We start from the raw sequence: 22489 nt of genomic DNA on the forward strand, positions 1-22489 counted from the left end.
GTGTGTGTGTGTGTGTGTGTGTGTGTGTGTGTGTGTGTCACAATTGTTGATAGCAGTACACTGCACAAATTCCATTCTCATGCATGTATTGCAGTCACTCTGTTTTTCACTACTTGCTTTGATGGAGAGTACTTTTCTCTTGTTTCTTTTAGTATAAGGATGCATTCATGAAAGCACACCCTGGTTACAAATGGTGCCCTACCACAAATAAACCTGTAAAAGCCCAGTCTCCTACTGTCGCAACCAGGAAGAAATTGTGGGCTTTCCCAGAGTCAGTTAAAGAAATCCCAAGTGTCAAGAAAGTGTCCAAAGAAGAAGAAATACCACAGCTAAATTTTGGCATAGCAGGTGAGTTGTTTTTTTTTTTTGCCATGGGAATACAGCCATTGATCCAAATCTACTCCCCATCATAAAAGACATGGAGGGACCAGTTCATGAATGTGATAAATTGGCATATTTTAATATAATTTAGCATCACTGGATTTAGCTTATGACATTTCAATCCATGTATAACAGATGAGGTTTTATCTGTGAAATTCACCACAGTAATATGAAGTGTTTCTGAGTGTTTTGTATAGTTAAGACAATGTATATGATGTCTGTTTTTTCTATTGATAACTTTTTAAATGTAAAAACAAAAAACTGATCAGAGAGTTGTCTCATCCAGGAACCAAAATTTCAGTTTTTATCATTACGATCACGTACAGTCATGAGAAGAAGAAAGTACACCCTCTTTCAATTCTAATGTTTGCTATTGGGACATAATATAATGACAAACTAAATATTCTGATCATTATCTGGTTTATAAATTACGGCTATTCAAATCTAAACTTTGTTGTAAAAAAGAATACACAACAGATTCCACCTTTAGTCATTCATTCATTCTGAAAATGAAGCCAAAATGGAAAAGCCATTTGTACATTAAAAAAAAAAGTAAATTAAACTTACTACACACCATGATTCTAATAGCTTGTAAAACCACCTTTAGCAGCAATAACTTGAAATAATCATTTCTCTATGGCCGCCAGTTGCAGAGGAATTTTACCCTTTTTTCTTTACCACATTGCTTCAGTTCATTGAGGTTTGTTGGAATGTGTTTATGTGCAGATCTACTAAGATCAAGTAATGGGCTGGACCTTGATTGGACCATTAAAAGGCATATCTATAATTAGGCCACCGGGAAATTTGGGTGCAAGGTAAAGACGAAAAACAACTCACCCTGCTCCTGCAAAAGTCCTGGCTGGGTTAATTACTATTCCCCCTCCAGGTCGCCGTGGACAGTGGGGAAATAAGTAATTACGCTGTTTTTATAGCAATTTGGGTGTCGTGTGGTATACAGGAGGTCTTGATTTGTCCAATGACTGCAAGGTACCTAGTACCTGTGGTTGCAAAACAAGTCCAAATCATCACTCATCCCCTATAGTGTGCTTGTCATATGGTTTGAGGTTTTTTTGCTGATGTGCTGTTTGGTTTTTACCAAAACATGTTGCTGTCCATAAAGACCAGACATCTCCACGTTGGACATAATAATGTTGTTCAAGAAGTCTTTTGGTTTGTTCAGATGTAATTTTCCAAACCTGCAATGTGCTGCTATTTTGTTTTTTATACAGAAGAAGCTTTCTTTTGAAAAGCCTTCCAAACAAGCTATTCTTTTTCAGTTCTTTATAATTGTAAAGTCTGAAGCATTGTAATCTGAAGTGCCAGGGATGCTTTCTTGGGGTACTCTTTGCAGTTTTTCTGAGCACTACACAGTCTGACCTGCTGTAACATCCACTACTGGGAAGATTAATTATTATTTATATAGAGTTGGCCTCCTTTGCAGCGCTTTACAGAGTACATAGTCTTGTCATTTACTGTCCGATTTTATCTTTCTTTTTGTAGAATGAGTGATGCCAGTTTGTTTGAAAATGGCTTTATAACTCTTCCTAGACTTATTCAGCATTTAGTTGCTTCCTAAAGATTATATCTGATTTCTTTATTTCCGCCTCGGCATTTTATTAACATACATCTGCCTGCTCTGGACCAGTAAACTGTCCAAATTTACGCTTAGCCACCTCATTGTGGGCCATGCCATCATCCCTTATCCATTGAAACAAAATGCTTCGCTCAGCTGTACCTGATGAAATGCACCTATGTAAGCTCTTACACCACTATGTCACCTGGAGGGTCAAGTGTTGTTTTTCAACTAAGGTTTTTCTACCTAATTTCAAGACCGGCTAAGCACCAGAAGATTTTTTTATGTATTATGTGCTGGTATGCAAAACCTTGAAATATTAAAGAGGGTGTACTTTTTCTATTAATCGTAATGCACACCAGACGAAGGGCCCAATCCAATTCTCCTAGGAGATAATTTTTCATCTGTTTAAAATATTTTTTCTGCAAATGAAAAGGTACCAAAAAGTAGGTGATAAAGTACTGTCAAAATTATGCTGAGTATTTTCTTGCTTGCTAATGGCTTAAAAGGCATTTTATTGATACATCAGAAAATATCACCTAAAAGAAAACTTAGGAGAAAAACTAAATTGGATTTGGCCTAAACTGTTTAAAATGGATAAGCTGAGGGATGATAGCTGTATGAACAGTAAAGATACCCTTATGCATATCTTGTGAGAATATGACCTTTCTGGCAAGAGGTTACTGAATTTCTCTCCATCACTTTTCATATGCACAATTTCTGCCCAGCAGTTGTGTCTACTATGTGTTATATCAGGAGATTAGTAAATATCTCTCAATTTGTTAAGTTTTTTCTTTCCTTTGCAAATAAACAAATATGTGGCAAGTGGAATAGAACAAAAGTGATTAATAAAATTACATGACAAGAAGCCTCCCTGTTTCCACATTAGTTATCTAGCATACACTTCTGATATGAAATGGATGATTGATGTAAAAAAATAAAAATAATCACACCATGTTTAAAGAGACTCCGTAACAAAAATTGCATCCTGTTTTTTATCATCCTACAAGTTCAAAAAGCTAACGTGTTCTGGCTTACTGCAGCACTTTATACTATCATTGTCTCTGTAATAAATCAATGTATCTTTCCCTTGTCAGACTTGTCGGCCTGTGTCTGGAAGGCTGCCAAGTTCTTCAGTGTTGTGGTTCTGCTATGAACTCCCCCTTCCAGGCCCCTCTATGCACACTGCCTGTGTGTTATTTAGGATTAGAGCAGCTTCTCTCTTCTCTCTTATCTTTTACAAGCTGGATAAATCGTCCTCTGAGCTGGCTGGGCTTTCACATACTGAAGAATTACAGACAAGGGCAAAGCTGTTTGCAGGAAGAAACAAGCAGCCTGAAACTTCAGTGCATGAGAACAGGGGGAAAGAAACACACAAATGATCTCTTGAGATTCAAAAGGAAGGCTGTATACAGCCTGCTTGTGTATGGATGTATTTTCTATGTGTGGACATACTGTACATCAACCTACTTCCTGTTTTGGTGGCCATTTTGTTTGTTTATAAACAAACTTTTTAAAACTGTTTTTAACCACTTTTAATGCGGCGAGGAGCGGCGAAATTGTGTCAGAGGGTAATAGGAGATGTCCCCTAACACACTGGTATGTTTACTTTTGTGCGATTTTAACAATACAGATTCTCTTTAAAGAGACTCTGTAACATTAAAAAGATCCCCCCGGGGGTACTCACCTCGGGTGGGGGAAGCCTCCGGATCCTAATGAGGCTTCCCACGCCGTCCTCTGTCCCACGGGGGTCTCGCCGCAGCCCTCCGAACAGCCGGCGACTGTGCCGACTGTCAGTTCAATATTTACCTTTGCTGGCTCCAGCGGGGGCGCTGTGGCGGCTTTCCGTTCCGAACTACACGGAAATACCCGATCTCATTCGGGTCCGCTCTACTGCGCAGGAAACGTGCGCCTGCGCAGTAGAGCAGATCCGACGGCGATCGGGTATTTCCGTGTAGTTCGGAGCCGACAGCCGTCAGAGCGCCTGCGCAGGAGCCAGGAAGGTAAATATTGACGTCACCGCTGCACGGACTCCACGGAGGGCTGCAGCGAGACCCCTGACGGATGGAGGACGGCGTGGGAAGCCTCATTAGGATCCGGAGGCTTCCCCCACCCGAGGTGAGTACCCCCCAGGGGATCTTTTCATGTTACAGATCCTCTTTAAAGAGAAATTCCACTTCACTGGTTAATCAGTACAAAGATATTTCTGGGCAAAGTCCCTGTAATGGGCTGCCTCATGCTGAGATAAGTATTTTAAATGCAGTTTACAGTACCCTGTTTCTTACTTGAACTTAACCTGACTTGTAAAATAAAATGGAAAAAAATCCAATAATTCCAGCGTTAATTCGTTCTCTGTCACTCAATAGTCAAATTTTGCCTTAGTATTGCCTCTTATCAGAGTGTCTTAAAGGAGTTGTCAGGCAAAGAGTAATAAAATAAACGCTACTTACCGGGGGCTTCCTCCAGCCCCAAACTCCCAGGACCTCCCTCGCTGCAGCTCTGCCCGCAGCCGTTTGCCGAAGCTCCGTCCCGGTCCCCGGCGATGACGTCAGAGCGACATGGAGGTCGCTTTGTACTGCGCCTGCGCGAACGGCGCTGTCAACCACAGCCACGTGGGCCGGAGCGGACTGCGCAGTAGTTCTGCGCCTGCACAGTCCGCTCCGGCCCATGTGGCAGTGATTGACAGCGCCCATCGTGCAGGCGCAGTACAGAGCGACCTCGAGGTCGCTCTGACGTCATCGCCGGGGACCGGGATGGAGCTCCGGCAAACGGCTGCGGGCAGAGCTGCGGCGAGGGAGGTCCTGGGAGCTTGGGGCTGGAGGAAGCCCCCGGTAAGTAGCGTTTATTTTATTACTCTTTGCCTGACAACTCCTTTAACCACTTGCCGACCTCCCACTGTAGATTGGCGGCGGCAAAGTGGCAGCCCCAGGACCACGTAACGCAGAATGGCGTCGGGTCCTGGGGCACTGTTTTGCCGGGGATCGTGCACTAGGATGCGCGCGCATCCGCCGGCAATAGGCTCCTCCCACCCGCGACGTCAACCCGCCGGCCAATCGGAAGCGCCGGCGGGTTGTTAACCCGACGATCGCCGCATAGGAAGCATATAATACGCTTTGTAATGTTTATAAAGCGTATTATACAGGCTGCCTCCTGCCCTGGTGGTCCCAGTGTCCGAGGGACCACCAGGGCAGGCTGCAGCCACCCTAGTCTGCACCCAAACACACTGATCTGCCCCCTGATTGCCCACAGCACCCCTCAGACCCCCCCTGCCCACCCCCCAGACCACTGTTTGCAATCACCCATCAATCACTCCCAGTCACTATCTGTCAACGCTGTTTTTTTTTTAGTCCCTAAACTGCCTCCTGGGGACTCCTGATCACCCCCCCCCACCCCTCAGATTCTCCCCAAACCCCGCCCCCCCCTGTGTACTGTATGCATCTATCCCCCCTGCTCACCTGTCAATCACCCCCTGTCACTGCCACCCATCAATCAGCCCCTAACCTGCCCCTTGCGGGCAATCTGATCACCCACACACGCCATTAGATCGCCTGCAGACCCAACGTCAGATCACCTCCCAAGTGCACTGTTTACATCTGTTCTCTCCTCTAAATACCCACTAATTACCCATCAATCACCACCTGTCACTGTTACCCATCAGATTAGACCCCTATCTGCCCCTAGGGCACCCAATCACCCGCCCACACCCTCAGAACGCCCTCAGACCCCAGCCCTGATCACCTCGCCAGTGCATTGCATGCATCTATTCCCCCCTCTAATCACACCTTGAGACACCCATCAATCACCCCCCCCCCCCCCCCCCGCTAGCACTCCTATCCATCAGATCAGTCCCAATACAACCTGTCATGTAAGAGGCCACCCTGCTTATGACCGGTTCCACAAAATTCGCCCCCTCATAGACCACCTGCCATCGAAATTTGCAGATGCTTATACCCCTGAACAGTCATTTTGAGACATTTGGTTTCCAGACTACTCACGGTTTTGGGCCCGTAAAATGCCAGGGCAGTATAGGAACCCCACAAATGACCCCATTTTAGAAAGAAGACACCCCAAGGTATTCCGTTAGTAGTACGGTGAGTTCATAGAAGATTTTATTTTTTGTCACAAGTTAGCGGAAAATGACACTTTGTGAAAAAAAACAATTAAAATCAATTTCCGCTAACTTGTGACAAAAATAAAATCTTCTATGAACTCACCATACTCCTAACGGAATACCTTGGGGTGTCTTCTTTCTAAAATGGGGTCATTTGTGGGGTTCCTATACTGCCCTGGCATTTTAGGGGCCCTAAACCGTGAGTAGTAGTCTTGAAACCAAATGTCGCAAAATGACCTGTGAAATCCTAAAGGTACTTATTGGACTTTGGGCCCCTTAGCGCAGTTAGGGTGCAAAAAAGTGCCACACATGTGGTATCGCCATACTCAGGAGAAGTAGTATAATGTGTTTTGGGGTGTATTTTTACACATGCCCATGCTGAGTGGGAGATATATCTCTGTAAATGGACAATTGTGTGTAAAAAAAAATCAAATCAAAAAATTGTCATTTACAGAGATATTTCTCCCACCCAGCATGGGTATGTGTAAAAATACACCCCAAAACACATTATACTACTTCTCCTGAGTACGGCAATACCACATGTGTGGCACTTTTTTGCACCCTAACTGCGCTAAGGGGCCCAAAGTCCAATGAGCACCTTTAGGCTTTACAGGGGTGCTTACAATTTAGCACCCCCCAAAATGCCAGGACAGTAAACACCCCACAAATGACCCCTTTTTGGAAAGTAGACACTTCAAGGTATTCAGAGAGGAGCATAGTGAGTCCGTGGCAGATTTCATTTTTTTTTTTTTTTTTTTGTCGCAAGTTAGAAGAAATGGAAACTTTTTTTATTTCTTTTTTTTTTGTTTTTTTTGTCACAAAGTCATTTTCCGCTAACTTGTGACAAAAAATAAAATCTTCTATGAACTCACCATGCCTCTCAGTGAATACTTTGGGATGTCTTCTTTCCAAAATGGGGTCATTTGGGGGGTATTTATAACATCCTGGAATTTTAGCACCTCATGAAACATGACAGGAGGTCAGAAAAGTCAGAGATGCTTCAAAACAGGAAAATTCACTTTTGGCACCATAGTTTGTAAACGCTACAACTTTTACCCAAACCAATAAATATAGGCTGAATAGGTTTTTTTTTATCAAAAACATGTTTGTCTACATTTTTCGTGCTGCATGTATAGAGAAATTTTACTTTATTTGAAAAATGTCAGCACAGAAAGTAAAAAAAAAAATCATTTTTTTTGACAAAATTCATGTCTTTTTTGATGAATATAATAAAAAGTAAAACTCGCAGCAGCAATCAAATAGCACCAAAAGAAAGCTGTATTAGTGACAAGAAAAGGAGGTAAAATTCATTTAGGTGGTAGGTTGTATGACTGAGCAATAAACCGTTAAAGCTGCAGTGGTCTGAATGGAAAAAAGTCTCTGGTCCTTACGGGGTTTTATGGCTGCAGTCCTTAAGTGGTTAAGGGGCCCATACACTGAGCCGATTAGCGGCCGATCGATATGCGGCCAATTTTGATCGATTTACATCGATCTGACATGCTGGAAAATCTAGGTCGATCTGGGTCTGAAAAATGCCATCAGATTGATTTTCAATAGATTTCATACTGAAATCTTTTGGAAATCTGTTCTTAGTAAAAAAATGTTCCTAAACACATCAGATTAGAAATCTAACTGATGATCTATCTGCTGCTAATCTAACGAGTGTATGGCCACCTTTAAGCCCAATCTACACGATACGATTCTTTATACGATTCGATCACTATTCTATTTACGATCCGTTTAAATCCAACATGTCCGATCAGGATTCAATTCGATTAAAACAATGGCAAATCGAATTGAATCGAATTCTGATCGGACATGTCGGATTTAATCGAATCGTAAATAGAATCGTGATCGAATCGTATAAAGAATCGTATCGTGTAGATTGGGCTTTAAGGATTTTTTACTCGCCATCATTTGACTATTCTCTAATCTTTTCATTGCTGGAATTGCAAGACAAACAGGGAACAAAGGATAAAAAAAACCTTGCCACTGAATGGGCTACTAACTAAACTTGAGCGCTGAGAAATTCTCTCTGTACAGAACAAGCCCAATCTGCTCAGCGGATAGTTCAGAAACAGCCTTATCAGTCTACAGACAGACTGTACACACCCACTACTGTCGGGAGAACGCCCGCCCAGCGGGAGGGTCTGATGGACCCGTCCTCTTTAGTAGTGCGTGTGTACGCACCTTAAGGATGTTCCAGGTATCCTATTGTCTTATTTTTTATTTAAAAGTTAAACTAGTTTTAAGGTTTTTTGACTCTCTGATTAATAAGATAGTGTTGACATTTAGCGCCCTGGATTCTTAAACCTTACAGGGAGAAAAAGAAAAAATGTGATGCAATTATATTCCAATGGCACTTGCACACTGGTGCGGTGCAGTGCAACAATTTTGTTGGCCTAACATGCAGCATGCTATCAGTTACCAGCCATTGTGTGTGTTAATGGTTGCATTGTAAGCATCAGTCTATGGACTGTGTGCTCCACTGTATGAGTTGCATTGCAAGGATAATGTACAATGCGGCTTTTCAACACAACTGCGATCCTATTTTTCAGGATGCGCACACCAACTAGTATAGTGTGAATGTAGCCTTACTGACTGCCCATACACATGTTTATTTCATCATGTTATATGCCACTTCAGGTACCCTTAAAAGAGATGTCCAAGCTACAAGAAAAATCCTCCAGCCCCTGGCAGCTGTCCTATGCCCTCGCCGCAGCTCTGGTGGCTCCCGGTTTCCTCCACTACAGAAGCCAACCTCGCCGGGTCGGCTTCCTCTGCGCTCCACGGCACAGGTCATGTGGTCTAGCCGACGTCATCAGGTCTGTTGCAGCAAAGAACTGATGACGTCGGCTAAACCATCTGACCCGCGCCTAGGAGCGCAGAGGAAGCCGACCCGGCGAGGTTGGCTTCTGCAGTGGAGGAAACCGGGAGCCACCAGACCTGCGGTGAGGATACAGGAAGGCTGCTAGGGGCTGGAGGAAGCCCCAGGTAAATGGATTTTGTTTTTTCTTTTAGCCTGGATGTATCCTTTAACTTCCCTGGCCGTATGATTACTTCCACAGCCACAAAGATGTGTGAGACCACACACTAGCGATGTCAGGGAATTGGCGTGCAGCGGATCCACCCCTGTACCCACAGGGTATAGCGAACAGTTTCTCCAAGATGATCCGGCACAGCTCTTTTAATCAGAAAATTATTTTATTGGATCATGAAAGTACAAACATTAAAGCTGCATACTGGCTACGGTCCACCGTTTCGGACCATCACAGTCCTTGTTCACGCTACACAGCCCTGTGTGGCGTGAACAAGGACTGTGATGGTCCGAAACGGTGGACCGTAGCCACTATGCAGCTTTAATGTTTGTACTTTCATGATCCAATAAAATAATTTTCTGATTAAAAGAGCTGTGCCGGATCATCTTGGAGAAACTGTATGATTACTTCCAGACTTTTTCTAAAAGTGTTGCAATTTTTTCACATGCTTTTAGACCCTAAATATCATACTGGTAGATAGTTCTGCAGCAGCCCTGCACATTACACAACTCCCATGGATCCAGCTCTGGGTCACCGCTCTGAGCTGTGGATTTCCGGCCCGAGCTAGACTGGGTTACCGCTGAGGAGGTTAAAGTACATGCACTGATAAAGCTCTAGTACCCCTTTACATATAAAAATAGTCTTAAAAGGTGAAACTTGCATTTAGTATAACTGAATTTTATCTCTGCATTTGGCTTTACTGTGGTTCTTTTGACCGTCTTGGCATTAGATAAGTTGTCAGTCTAAAAATAGATGAGAGAATGAAAAATAAAGCACTATAAAGTGCATGTTTATCTCTCCTTTGGGCAGATCTCATTAGTGTTAAAAGTGCTCACAAGAGTAAGGCCCGGTTCACATTAGCGGTGGCTATCCGGAATAGCCGTGCCGGAGCCGCACCGCATGCTGGCCGGACGAAACGGACGCACGGCATAGCAATGTTAAGTCTATGCCAGGGTTCACATGTGTCCGTTTCGTCCGGACCGGAGCCGGACCGGATCCGGACTCCGGTGTCCGTTCCAACATGCGCTATTTTTTGGTCCGGCTCCTCCGGCAGCCGTATCCGGGGCGGAGCCGGACTGCACCATCCGGCCAATGGAAACCAATGAGAACCGGAGAGCGCACAACACACTGGCAAAAAATCCGGATGTTCTACCCCACTTCCTATGCGGATTTTTGCGGCGATATTGGCTGGGGACACATGGGCAAGCATTTTGGAGTGGAGCAGCACAGCTGGATCCGGATCCGGAGATGTTGGCAGCATGTCGGAGGTGGAGGTGAGTGCTAAACAGCAGAGGGCCTGATTCCACAGGTCCCCCTTCTGCTGACCTCTCAGACCCCAAAATTTTTTTTTTTTTTTTGGTTGTACTCTTTAAGAATCCGGATCCGGACCGCAACCGTGTTCATACCGCACGGAAACCGTATGCAACCGGACCGGATCCGGACAGGAACCGTACGGTTCAGGTCCGATCCGGCTCCGGTGCGGTCCGGACATCCGGTGCGGTTTTTGCAAAACCGCAAGTGTGAACCGGCCCTAAGTGTGCGCAGTTTGTCATTATTAGACTGCTTCAGCATGAGCAGTTTTTCTTCTCATCTTAATGCCTAGTGGCAGGGCTTACAGTGTAGACTACATCCATTTTCTGTACGTTCTTCACTGTAATGCAGCAAGTGAACACATGATACAAGAATAAACCTGTTCTTTTCCTTTGGAAGCTTAAATGTAAATGCACGTCTTCTGATGTTTTCTGCGAGCTAATGTACTTGTGGTTTGTTAGATTTCTTTTATGTCTATTGATATGACCTGTTTTTATGAAGCTGATAAATTCTCATGACCAGTCATATACTATAGTTCCCTGTAATAAATTACACTATTCTCCTGACAGCCCTGTTAAGCTTCAAGCAGATCCAAGATGAAAAACTAACTATAACAAGTAACTTGTCTATATATATCTTATCTAAAGTTTAGATAGTTTACGCAGCAAATCTAGCTGCAAACAGCTTCAATAGTTTATGATTATTTATTCCTGTGATACAATGTGGGCAACCATGTTCTGTTTGTCACAGGCTGGAGATGCTGTCAGCTTGCCTGTGTGTAATGTGACAAATTCAGCCCCCTCTCCTCCTCCCTGCTCCCCTCTGCCTCTGAATTATCTGGCTAGTAACCTCCTCCTGCCCAGACTGAGCTCCCATAAGCCCTTGCTACTCTAAAAAGCCGTGGGCGAGGCTTGTTTAGTTTATAGGGAATTAGAGTATTAAATCAAGACAAAAAAAGTATTTGGCTTGAGGAATGCCCTATAAACTATATGAAAGGAACACACTTATGCAATCAGTAAAAGTTTATCTCTGATCCACTTTAAGCAAATTAGATATACATACAATCTCCTCTACAAACAAATGTATTGTGTGTATAGCAAACTCAAAGGTGCAAATTTAATTATTTATTTTTTTTTAACCATAATTTTAAATTGTTTCAAAAGTTTAAAAGTCACCAAAAGTATTTTTAAAAACTGTTCTTAGTTTTATTCTCCAGCTCGCAAGTTAAAATCCGGCAGTCGTCCGGTAAAAGAAAGTTCTAGTTACCTGCGCTGCATTGTCCCTAGAAGTCATCTCAAAGACCCCGAATCACCCAACCTCCGACACATTGCCCCACCTCCAGTAAACATCATACTATTTCAATTGCAGAATGTAAAAATTGTAAACAGAAGATGAAAACCGATCTCCTAGGAGAAAACTTAGGAGAAAAAGTGAATTGCATATGGCCCCAGGGCCCACATGCAATTAACTTTTCACCTGAGTTATCTCCTAGGAGATAATTCTCATCTTTAAATTAACTTTTTTGCATTTTACACCTAAAAAGTTGGTGAAAAAGTACTATTAAATTTATTTTAAGTACTTTCTTGCTTGCTGGTGGCTTAAAATACATTTTATGATAAGTTGTGAAAATATCACTGAGGAGAAAACTTAGAATAAAAAGTGAATATAACACCCCAACATCTTAATTTTACCTCCTTAGATAGAAATAATGAAATGTAAACCTACTGAAATGGTAAAGTGAAAAAGTAGACTCTCTTTATGCCCTTCCTATTTTACATTGAAGTGTGTACTAGTGTGCTATGCCTTTGATCTACCAGTTACTTGTTTGATTTGTCTGAGTTTTTTTTTCCTTTTGAAAAAACTTCTTATATTCTTTATCTATATTTTCTAGATCCAACACAAATGGGAGGGCTAAGTATGTTACTTCTTGCTGGAGAGCATGCCTTGACTGTCCAAAAGGATCAAGCTGTGACTGCACAAGTCAAAAGTCCTGAGACAGAGGTGTGTATATTTATATGTGGTAGAAGAGTATGTAAAGTAGTTGTTAGTATTTTAATCAACACAGTGTGTGTATTTTAATTGTCACCTGATATGTCATCAGTCTGAAAATCTGTCCCTCAGAGTTTTCTATTTGATGCTGTTCCAGGGTATGGCATCAGCCAATATACAGTATATAGGATAGGAGGCACCCACATAGCCCACATCCAGCACACACATAACACCCAGTACCCACCAAAGCCTGCACCTACATTACACTTGCACCCACATGGCACCAAGCACTGTTTTGCTGATGTAGCTTTGTGTCCAATACAGCTTAATACACATTGTAATTTGACACACAATACAGGTTTGCACCCACTGCAGCTGGACACCTGCTGCAAATTGGCACCCAGTAGTTCTTGACACCCACTGCAACATGGCACCCAGTAAGACTTGCTGTAACTTGGCACCAAGTATTTCTTAGAACCCACTGCAGCAATTTTGCACCCAGTGCTGTTCATCACTCACTGCAACAGCACCCAGTACCACTTGGCACCCACCGTCCGTCTCCACTTCTTGACTTTCACTACATACTTCTTGTCGACACACAGTATCACACTATCAAGATTTTATTCTACTACTGGTCATCTAATGCCTAACTATCACCTCTTGCCTGCCACTAGAATATACTGATCACTACTTGCCTATCTCTAGATTCTACTGATTTTTACCAGCGTGTCACCATAGTCTACAGTGTTCTCCCCAGGATTTTTTTCCAGCCGGGTGGCATGAAAAAGTAGCCAACATGTTCAATTTTGATTTTCAATCGATTTTCCGTTGACTTATATGAGAAATCAAGCGCAAATTTGATCAGAAATCAGATCGGACATGTTGGAAATAGTCCATCTGACAGTAAATCTGTCAGAAAATTGCATCGTGTGTAACTAGCATTAGGGAGAAATAGTTTCACATTATGGTGCTCAGGTCCCTTTAAAGCAGATACACTGTAAATGTGGAACTCCGCTCACACCTCCGTTCACCGACAGTGCAGGAAAGCAGGCTGCCAAGACCTCAGATCCAAGACCGTAGAAAGTGAAGTCCGCACGATGTCGGTAGAATCAATATGGCTTTATTCAATCGTTACACATAACAAGCTAAAAGCCAGCACCACATGCTGACATGTTTCGGGCGTTACACGCCCTTAATCATAGCATAGGCGCACATGAGAAAGGGTGACTCCTATATGGAGTAAGGTTACACCCGATACCACATGTTCAATAGACCCCACCCACAAAGAAAGGTGCATATAAAACAGTGGGGGGAGAAAAGGACACACAGAAATTCCCCACACTGAGATAATCTATTACATAAAAGCATTATAAAAGGCATAAAAATATAAATGCATGCGATTAGGCACCATATAACATTAGGCAGCATGAATTAGATCATCTTCATAAATTTCAAGAGATTCAAGATATGAACTTATATAATCATGTGTAAACAAAAGACAAGGGTGATCATTTGATCCACTCTAAGTAACTGTGTTGAGGTCCCATCTTGCATTAAGTCCTCCCGGTGAGCGTGTCCCTAATTGGAAAATCCAGTAGGCCTCCCTGGTAAGGAGACGTTTGTAAACGTCCCCCCCTCTCACAGGCCTTAGGACACGCTCAATACCCTGAAATGAGAAAGAGGACATGTCACCTGAATGGACTGATCTAAAGTGCTTTGCTACATTGGACACCTCTAGGGTCAACCAGCCAGCCCCCCTGTAGTGTTCGGCTATACGTTGTCTGAGGTGCCTGGTAGTGCACCCCACATATTGGGTGTGGCATAAGGAACACGAGATAAGGTAAATTGTATACCTCGTGTCACAATTCATGTATTGTTTGATGGGAAAGGTTTTACCATTGGAAAAAGAAACAATAGAACGGGTGGGTTTGTGGACACTACAGTAGTGGCACGTTGAGAAATTGCATCTATATGAGCCAGGGGTGGTCAGCCAACACGGTCGTTGTGTACTGGAAGGGAGAAGGCTAGGTGACAAGATGCTCCCAAGTGTGGGAGCCCTTCTACTAGCAAATCTAACTCCTTGCTTGATGATCTGATTGAGCGTTTCATCCGCCTGTAGCACAGGAAGAGATTTCCTCACAATCTGCGTAATTTGTTTATATTCCTGGCTATAGGCAGTCACAAAAGTCATGTCTTTGTTGGATCGTGACTGCGTTCGGCGGGAGCCAGGAGTCAATAATTCCTCCCTGGTTCTCATCAAGGCCCGCCTCCTACCCCTCTCTATCATCCACCTGGGGTAGCCACGCTCCCCAAGACGAGAACCCACAGTGTCCAGCTCCACGCCGAGGGCCGAGCCATCAGAACAGTTACGGCGTGCCCGGATCGACTCACCCACGGGAACAGCACGGATGGTATGGGGCGGATGGCAGCTGTTGGCCCTCAGGGTGGAGTTGCCACTACACGGCTTGCGGTACGTGCCTGAAACCACAGAGGCAGAAGAGGGGTCCCCCCTCAGTGTGAGGTCAAGATAATTGACCTCTGAGGAGGTCCACTGGGAAGTGAACACCAGATTCAGAGAATTCCCGTTAAGAAACTCCACAAATTGCAGCGCCTCGTCGTGCGTGCCGTCCCAGACGACCAACAGGTCGTCTATATATCTGCCATACCACACAATGTGACTCGAATAGATATTGGAGTCACTAAACAAGTGGAGCTCCTCCCACCAGCCCATATATAAATTGGCCAGTGAGGGAGAAAATTTTGCTCCCATTGAAGCTCCACAACGTTGTACATAAAAATCAGATTCGAAAAGAAAATAATTGTGGGTAAGCAGATATTGGACGGCACGCCCGACGAAGAACTGGAGGTCCGCGGAGAAAGCAGAGTATCTCGCCATATGATAATCTAATGCATCCAGAGCGAGAGCATGGGGAATGCAAGAGTATAGTGACTTAACATCAATGGCTATCCAACTGTAGTGGTCATGCCATTGGAAGTGCAGTAGACTACTAAGCACATGCTTAGTGTCTCGTATGTAGCCGGGAAGACGTCGCACTAGGGGTTGTAGGTGTTCATCCACCCAGTTGCCCAGGCGCTCCCCCAGAGAGCCAATCCCAGCCACAATTGGCCTGCCCTCTGGGGGAAACCCCTGTTTGTGAATCTTGGGCAGGTGATGAAACACCGGAACAACAGGGGAAGAAACGGCGAGATACTCTGCTAGTCGCTTGGAGATTACTCCCAAACTTTCGCCCAAGGACAAGAGCGAAAGCAGCTGTCTGCTATACTCCGCTGTAGGGTCACATCTCAGAGGAGAATAGGTGGCCAAGTCCCGGAGCTGCCTCAGTGCCTCCATACGATAAACCTCTGTATCCAGGACGACCACTGCTCCTCCCTTATCCGCATTCCTGATAACAATGCGTATATTGTCTTTAAGGGAGGAGAGGGCCTGCTTTTCAGCCGGAGGGAGGTTGCTGCGGAGGCCTGGGGCCTTAGCAGAAGCTAGTTCAAGTAGTTCTCTCTCTATGACCTCCTGGAAAGCATCAACGGGGGGACTGCGGGCAGTCGTTGGATAGAAGGCTGGATTGCGGATAGAGACAGGCCTGACGTCATTTTCAGAAACCAAGGGGACCGTCTCTGAGAGCAATTGCTCTAAAGACAAGAGAGATTTGGTGTCCCCGAAATTTCTTATATCAGGCAAGGCCATACCTCCACCATCTGATAAATCGTACTCCACTTCATCCGCAGTCTGCCCGTCAATAAAATGCTTTCTCAGAAGAACAGACCTGACAAACTTGTTGACATCTAGAAGTGTGGAGAACACATCAAAATGTGTAGTGGGGGCAAAGGAGAGCCCCCGTGAGAGTAAATCGATCTCTGGGGCGGACAAAATAGTGGCTGAAAGATTAACAACTGTATGAGTGGCACAATCGGAAATTGGAGTCACCCGTCTCTGCTTGTTGTGTTTTATACCCCCTCTCCTCGTCCGCCTCGGCCTTTTTTCTTGTTGTATTTGTATTTGTTGTGCCTCTTGTGCTGGGCGGGTAGGGAAAGGATGGGCTGCTGGTTTTTTGACAGCTGATTGTTGGAACATGTAGCAGGGTCTATACCTCCCGTTGCCCCATGAACCTGTGCTCCAGAAGCATCCGATAGCTCAGATTGAGAGTCAGATGTTTCGGGTGAGCTAAAGGTAACCTTTTTGGGGGGTTTAGTTCTAGGTCGACGGGAGGTAGATCTTGGTGACCTGAAGGTGGCCTCCCAACGACCCCACTCATACACAACACCCTTTTTATAATCGTTTACATCCCGTAAATACTTGACTCGTTTGGTGTCGGTGATCAGGGACTCCAGCCTCGACACGTTGTCCAAAAGTTTTTTATTTAAATCGTCATATTGTTGCAACGTGTCGAGCTTAGAAAGAGTGCCCTTGATCTCCGAGACCTGCAATCGTAGGTCAACCAATCGTTGTTCCTCATAGACAATGATCAATTTCATCAACTTGATTGAACAATCACTCAAAATGGCATTCCATTCTACAACAAAGTTATCTGAGTAGATGGTGGTAGGGACCTTCCTAATTCTCAAGCCACGTGGAATAATATTATCTGCTACGTATTGCTTGAGACTGGTAAGGTCCCACCAAACCTTGGTCTCCTTCAACATGAGATCCTCAAGCTGTATAAAAGCAGATTTGAGCGTTGCCTCTGAATTAATATTAGAAGAGGCCCCCAAATGTCTCGAAAACACTGCTGCAAATCTTGAGGATCGCTCAGGATCATAGTCCAAGTCACCAAGTGCAATCAAGTGGTTGTCAGAGGACCCAGAGTTCTGCAAGGAGATGTGTCCCTGTGTGGGCATATCAAGCCCAGCCGCACCCACTGTTGAGCCAGTAGTACATAGGGCACCCAGATTGGGATCGAGAGTATGCGATAAATATACATCCCCAAAGGAAGCATGTGCTGCTATGTAGGCAGCTGCAGACAGGTTGGATAAACCGGTCACTGTCCCCAGATCACTAACCTTCGGATCCGCTATGGCGACTCCATGAGGTGGATCGGTTATGGCCTGCTGTTCCTGGGGATTGTCCTGGAGATTATCCCATAGACCACGCACCAGCTGCACACAGTGTGGTCGAACCTCCAGAGGAAGGTCAGGGGCTTCCGCAGATGGTGGTACGGAAGGCCGGCCAGTCAGTGGCAAAAACCTGCCGGAGATGCGGCGGGGGGCAAGCGGGACGCTTCCTCCCTGGGATAAGGTGTCCAGAGACAGCCTGCGTGAAGCTGGTAGCCTGGGTCGGGCGCCCAGCTCTGACGTCATCAGATGCGCGCCGGAAGTCAGGGGAGTCCGCTCGACAGGAGCCTCCTCCGCAACTGGAGACCAGCGCACTCCTCCAGCAAGGAGGTCCCCACTTGGCAACACAACGGCAGAGAGGGCAGGGGCCACATCCAATCCAGGACCCTCTATCCCGGAAGGAGCCGGCGGCGAACACAAAGCAGGTACACTTGTAGTGCTGGCTGCAGCTGTAGACTGTGTAGCTGTGGACGCTGTCAAAATTTCCGAAGGCTGTGTTCCTACTGCTATTTGAGCTGCTGCTTGTGCTGCAGCTGTTTTGCGGACCATGTCCAGATTGCGCTGCACAGCATGTATAGAGGACACTGCCTTCTTAGATGATGTAGTAAGAAGCACTTTGGTGGATGTTGAATCCTTGCCTGGTATGCATGAAGAGGCATTGCTGCGTAATGTTCTTTGTTCAGATTGGGCCATGCCTGGTGGTGATGATAGCTCTATGTGAGAATGGATGCCAATGGAGGGAGCAGAGAAAATGACAGGAGATACACTGTAAATGTGGAACTCCGCTCACACCTCCGTTCACCGACAGTGCAGGAAAGCAGGCTGCCAAGACCTCAGATCCAAGACCGTAGAAAGTGAAGTCCGCACGATGTCGGTAGAATCAATATGGCTTTATTCAATCGTTACACATAACAAGCTAAAAGCCAGCACCACATGCTGACATGTTTCGGGCGTTACATGCCCTTAATCATAGCATAGGCGCACATGAGAAAGGGTGACTCCTATATGGAGTAAGGTTACACCCGATACCACATGTTCAATAGACCCCACCCACAAAGAAAGGTGCATATAAAACAGTGGGGGGAGAAAATGACACACAGAAATTCCCCACACTGAGATAATCTATTACATAAAAGCATTATAAAAGGCATAAAAATATAAATGCATGCGATTAGGCACCATATAACATTAGGCAGCATGAATTAGATCATCTTCATGACGCCCGAAACATGTCAGCATGTGGTGCTGGCTTTTAGCTTGTTATGTGTAACGATTGAATAAAGCCATATTGATTCTACCGACATCGTGCGGACTTCACTTTCTACGGCCTTTAAAGCAGACCAGCACTCAGAACTTCCTCTCTCCTTTTAAAAGATAAGCAACAACATAATAAACTTTAAAGGAAAACATTTCATTGTTACAGCTGTTACAAATTCTACAATAAATCTGTACTGTTTCTACTTCCTGCTTTCATGGAAGCAGACATATTGTTAACCTTCTGTGCTTTCAAATGAGTTTATCTGCCATGGCAGTCAGGTGACACGGGAGAAATAAAATTAAAAATTGTGATTGGACAAGGGGGGTAATTAGACAGGCTAGACTCTAAACACATACAGGGTACATTTCGCTAGGTTTTCCTTCTGTGCAAGAGTTCAGGTCTACTTTGTTCCTGCAGTGTTATTGTTGAAGGGGTAGCACTACAAATAGGATGCAAGCTGACACAGCCACAGACTACAGACACAGCAGAAGAGTAGATTGTGACTGCCCTGATTGCCGAACCCACATGGTCTCCTCTCTCATAACTCCCGCAGGCTGCTGACGAGGATGTATGGGTGTCCTTGCTTGGCTGCCTCTCTTTTCATTGGCAAGAGAGGTGTCGGCATAAAATAAAGACTGTTACTCATCGGAGGGCGGGAGGGAGAGATGGAGCTGGAGTTTCCAGCTAGATGAAGTGCATAGTGCTACCCCTTACAACCCACCCAGCCAATCTCTGCTCTACCAGAAAGCGTGAGTTGACAGGTGTTATGATGGTATTGCTGGCAGTAGTACTGCTGCAGCTCAGGCAATTCTGATCTCTTTCCATGCAAGCTGCATAGCTTTGTCTGCCTTTCCCTGCTGTCAGCTTGTGACTGATTATCATTCACCTGTGTGGGAATCTGCATGTCTGCTCCCATTGGATGACCTCAGTATAAAGATCTGCTTCCTGCAGGGTTTCCTTGGGCTATCATAGTTTCAGTGTAGCTAGTCTTGCTGTTGCTTCAGCCCCAGACCGTGTTTCTTGTTCTAAAGATACTTTGCTGGTCTTGCATCATATATTGGTTCATTGCCAATATATATGCATACCAGCACGTTTATTATTTTCCTTGTATTCGTGTTATGTTGATACATCAGTGACGCTGATATATACGTACACGAACTGTTTATATCCTGTGTTCAGTTAGTCAGGTTTCCAGTACGTTTTGGTAGTTTGCGCGTATCGTGATCACCCGTGCTGAGTTAGTATCCTGCTCCTGGTCCTGTTTGTGGATTGCGTTCATCTCTGCGAGGAGATAACGAATCCTTCTGAATCCTGTCCTGTTACCGTTTGTGGATTGCGTTCATCTCTGCGAAGAGATAGCGAATCCTTCTGAGTCCTGTTCCCTGTATTGCTCCAGTGTTAGTCAGTGTTCCTGCTTATGTCATATATATCGGTTCATTGCCGATATATACATATGTTAGTCAGACGTTACAAATAGTTTCATTGATAGCTGTAATTGTAATACGCTAGGAAAACATACTTATTGTATATTTGTCTGTGTTACGTTCATCTATCTTGATCCTGCTATTTCCTGACTATCCTGTCCTGTCTTTGTGAGGCACGCCATCGCTGCAAACGCATTGGCTGCCTCATTCCAGTCTGTCTTGTTGTGGACGCTTGCTGTCACTAAGTAGTGGCTAGTTAAGCAAGCGTTCATTCTGTCTACCTGCCCTGATCTCCTCAGTTCTGGTTTTTGCGCTCAGCGCTACTTTGCGCTGAGACGTTATCACGAAAGTATTGTTTGTGGCTGTTCGGATCTGCACCGGCTCTGTGCGCCACAATCTCCTATTGGAGTCAGTCCTCTCCTCCACTAAACTCGGGATATCCTGATTCCTTGTGCTGGTGTGTGTACCTCCTTCACGTCAGCTTATGCATCACGTGCTGACCGTGGAGAATACACCTCCAAGCCTAACAGGCAGCGGGGAGGGAAGGGACGCGGGCGGGGACCGGAGCTATGCAGGAGGCGGGGAGAGCGGTGGGAGTGACACTACATAGGTAAACACAGCCCGCTGCAACACGCTGCTTGTCGACAACGCGGCTGTGATTTATGGGGGCATAGCAGAGCGCAGGGGGGGACACTACATAGCAAAAGAGGCTGGGCTGTATAGGCAGACCCAGCCTCTGTGTGCGGATATCATTTTTAGAAACCACCTCGGGTTCTCTTTAATTTCTTGCCTTTATGATATAAGGAGGACATGCTTATCTGCATCTCTGGTTTTTTTTTTTTATTGGTTTGTAAGAAAAATTTTTATAGAGTCTCTGTGTATTTGGTCTTTTGGAAGTTCCATGGATGATTGTTGCTCATCGCAACCAGATTTCTTCCTTTATCCTCTAATACTGTAAAAACAGTAAGCCTTTGGCAACAAGAACAATTTTTATAAAGACTATTTTTCATAAATGTAGCCTAGTCTACTAATTTTTCCTGGTGATAAAAAGTTTTTATTTTATCACTATAAATTTGTCAAAATATAATTTGTCAAAAACTGAGATTAATGAATTTTTTCCAATTTTTTTCGTATTATTCCAATTAAATTGCGTTTAGATTAAAATAATTATTATTATCATGTCTCTCTCAAAGAAAGCCTAAATGGTGGCGGAAAAAAACAAGATATAGATCATTTAGTTGTGATTAGTAGTGATTAAGTTACTGGCGAAAGAAAGGGGTGAGCGCTGACAGGTGAAAATTGCTCTGGTCCTAAGGGGGTAAAAACCTCTCAGTGGTTAAGGGATTTAGTAAACAGAAGTACCATACATTTGAAACTTTTATAGATGAATTGACTCTTTTTTTTCTTTTTAAATAATTTATGATTCAGGCTACAAGCATACTCCTAAATGCCTTTGAAAAAGTGTAATGCGTAGTACCGTACCAACCCATAGTTTCCATTTCCAGATGTTTCCGTTCAGTTTATCCATACCTGCAGCTCTTTTATTGTTATTATTTTGCCATTTTTATTTCCTGTGTTTTATCTTTCTTTGCTAATCATCATTTCTTATCCGTGAGGGTCACACTGTAGTCACTTCCTGTTTGAGCCAGCCACTTATATACCTGATATTTAACTCTTTCAGGCAGAGAAAGAAAAAAAAGGAACATAGCATAGTTATTTGTGTGCTAGGCACTGTACATCCACGTCTATCTCATCATGTCACATGTCACTTCGGGTATCCTTTAAAGCTCCCACTAAGCAAGTAATTATGAAAAAAAAAATTAAGTTGTATATTATTTATTTACCTACAGTTTAGTAATTATTCGGGTTCTTATTCTTTGGTTTCTACTGTAATTGTTGAAATGTTATTCTGAAGATAAGTTAACTCCAATGTGAAAACTCAGGACAAAAGTTAATTGGATAAGGGCCTTAGTGGCTTTTGTATGTGGCGATAATTTGTTATATGTACTGTAGTACTTTTCTTCTTGGACAGGACATTTGCAAACCATTTTGCAACTTGTCAGTCATGCTCAAGACTTTCTTGCATACCTAATTGGTACTGTGCCTTCAAAATTAATTGTCAGTTTTGTCTTTATATACAGGAGTCTTCAAATATTGCACAGTCAAAAGAATCAGAATCTTTGCAACCTAGTAAGACATCTGCACTATGTGAATTTGCTGAGGTAAGAAATTCCAGTTCATGTTTTACCTGGTTTAAAGGATACCAGAGGTGAAATGAAATACTGATCTTTTACTTACCTGGGGCTTCTTCCAGCCATCGTAGGCTTATATGTCCCT

The 22489-nt window shown here is 44.1% G+C and overlaps 1 protein-coding gene across 2 annotated transcripts in view; it reads left to right on the plus strand.

The window, feature by feature from the left end:
* BBX (BBX high mobility group box domain containing) overlaps positions 1 to 22489 on the plus strand; it is a 118273-nt gene that overhangs the window by 71617 nt on the left and 24167 nt on the right. For both annotated transcript variants that reach the window (XM_068268458.1, XM_068268457.1), the window contains 3 exons: positions 153 to 348; positions 12306 to 12415; positions 22294 to 22374. In XM_068268458.1, the coding sequence (XP_068124559.1) occupies positions 153 to 348; positions 12306 to 12415; positions 22294 to 22374 (387 nt within the window). The remainder of the gene's footprint in view (positions 1 to 152; positions 349 to 12305; positions 12416 to 22293; positions 22375 to 22489) is intronic.

The sequence above is a fragment of the Hyperolius riggenbachi genome, chromosome 2, assembly GCF_040937935.1.
Source record: "Hyperolius riggenbachi isolate aHypRig1 chromosome 2, aHypRig1.pri, whole genome shotgun sequence".
NCBI classification, from domain to species: domain Eukaryota; kingdom Metazoa; phylum Chordata; class Amphibia; order Anura; family Hyperoliidae; genus Hyperolius; species Hyperolius riggenbachi.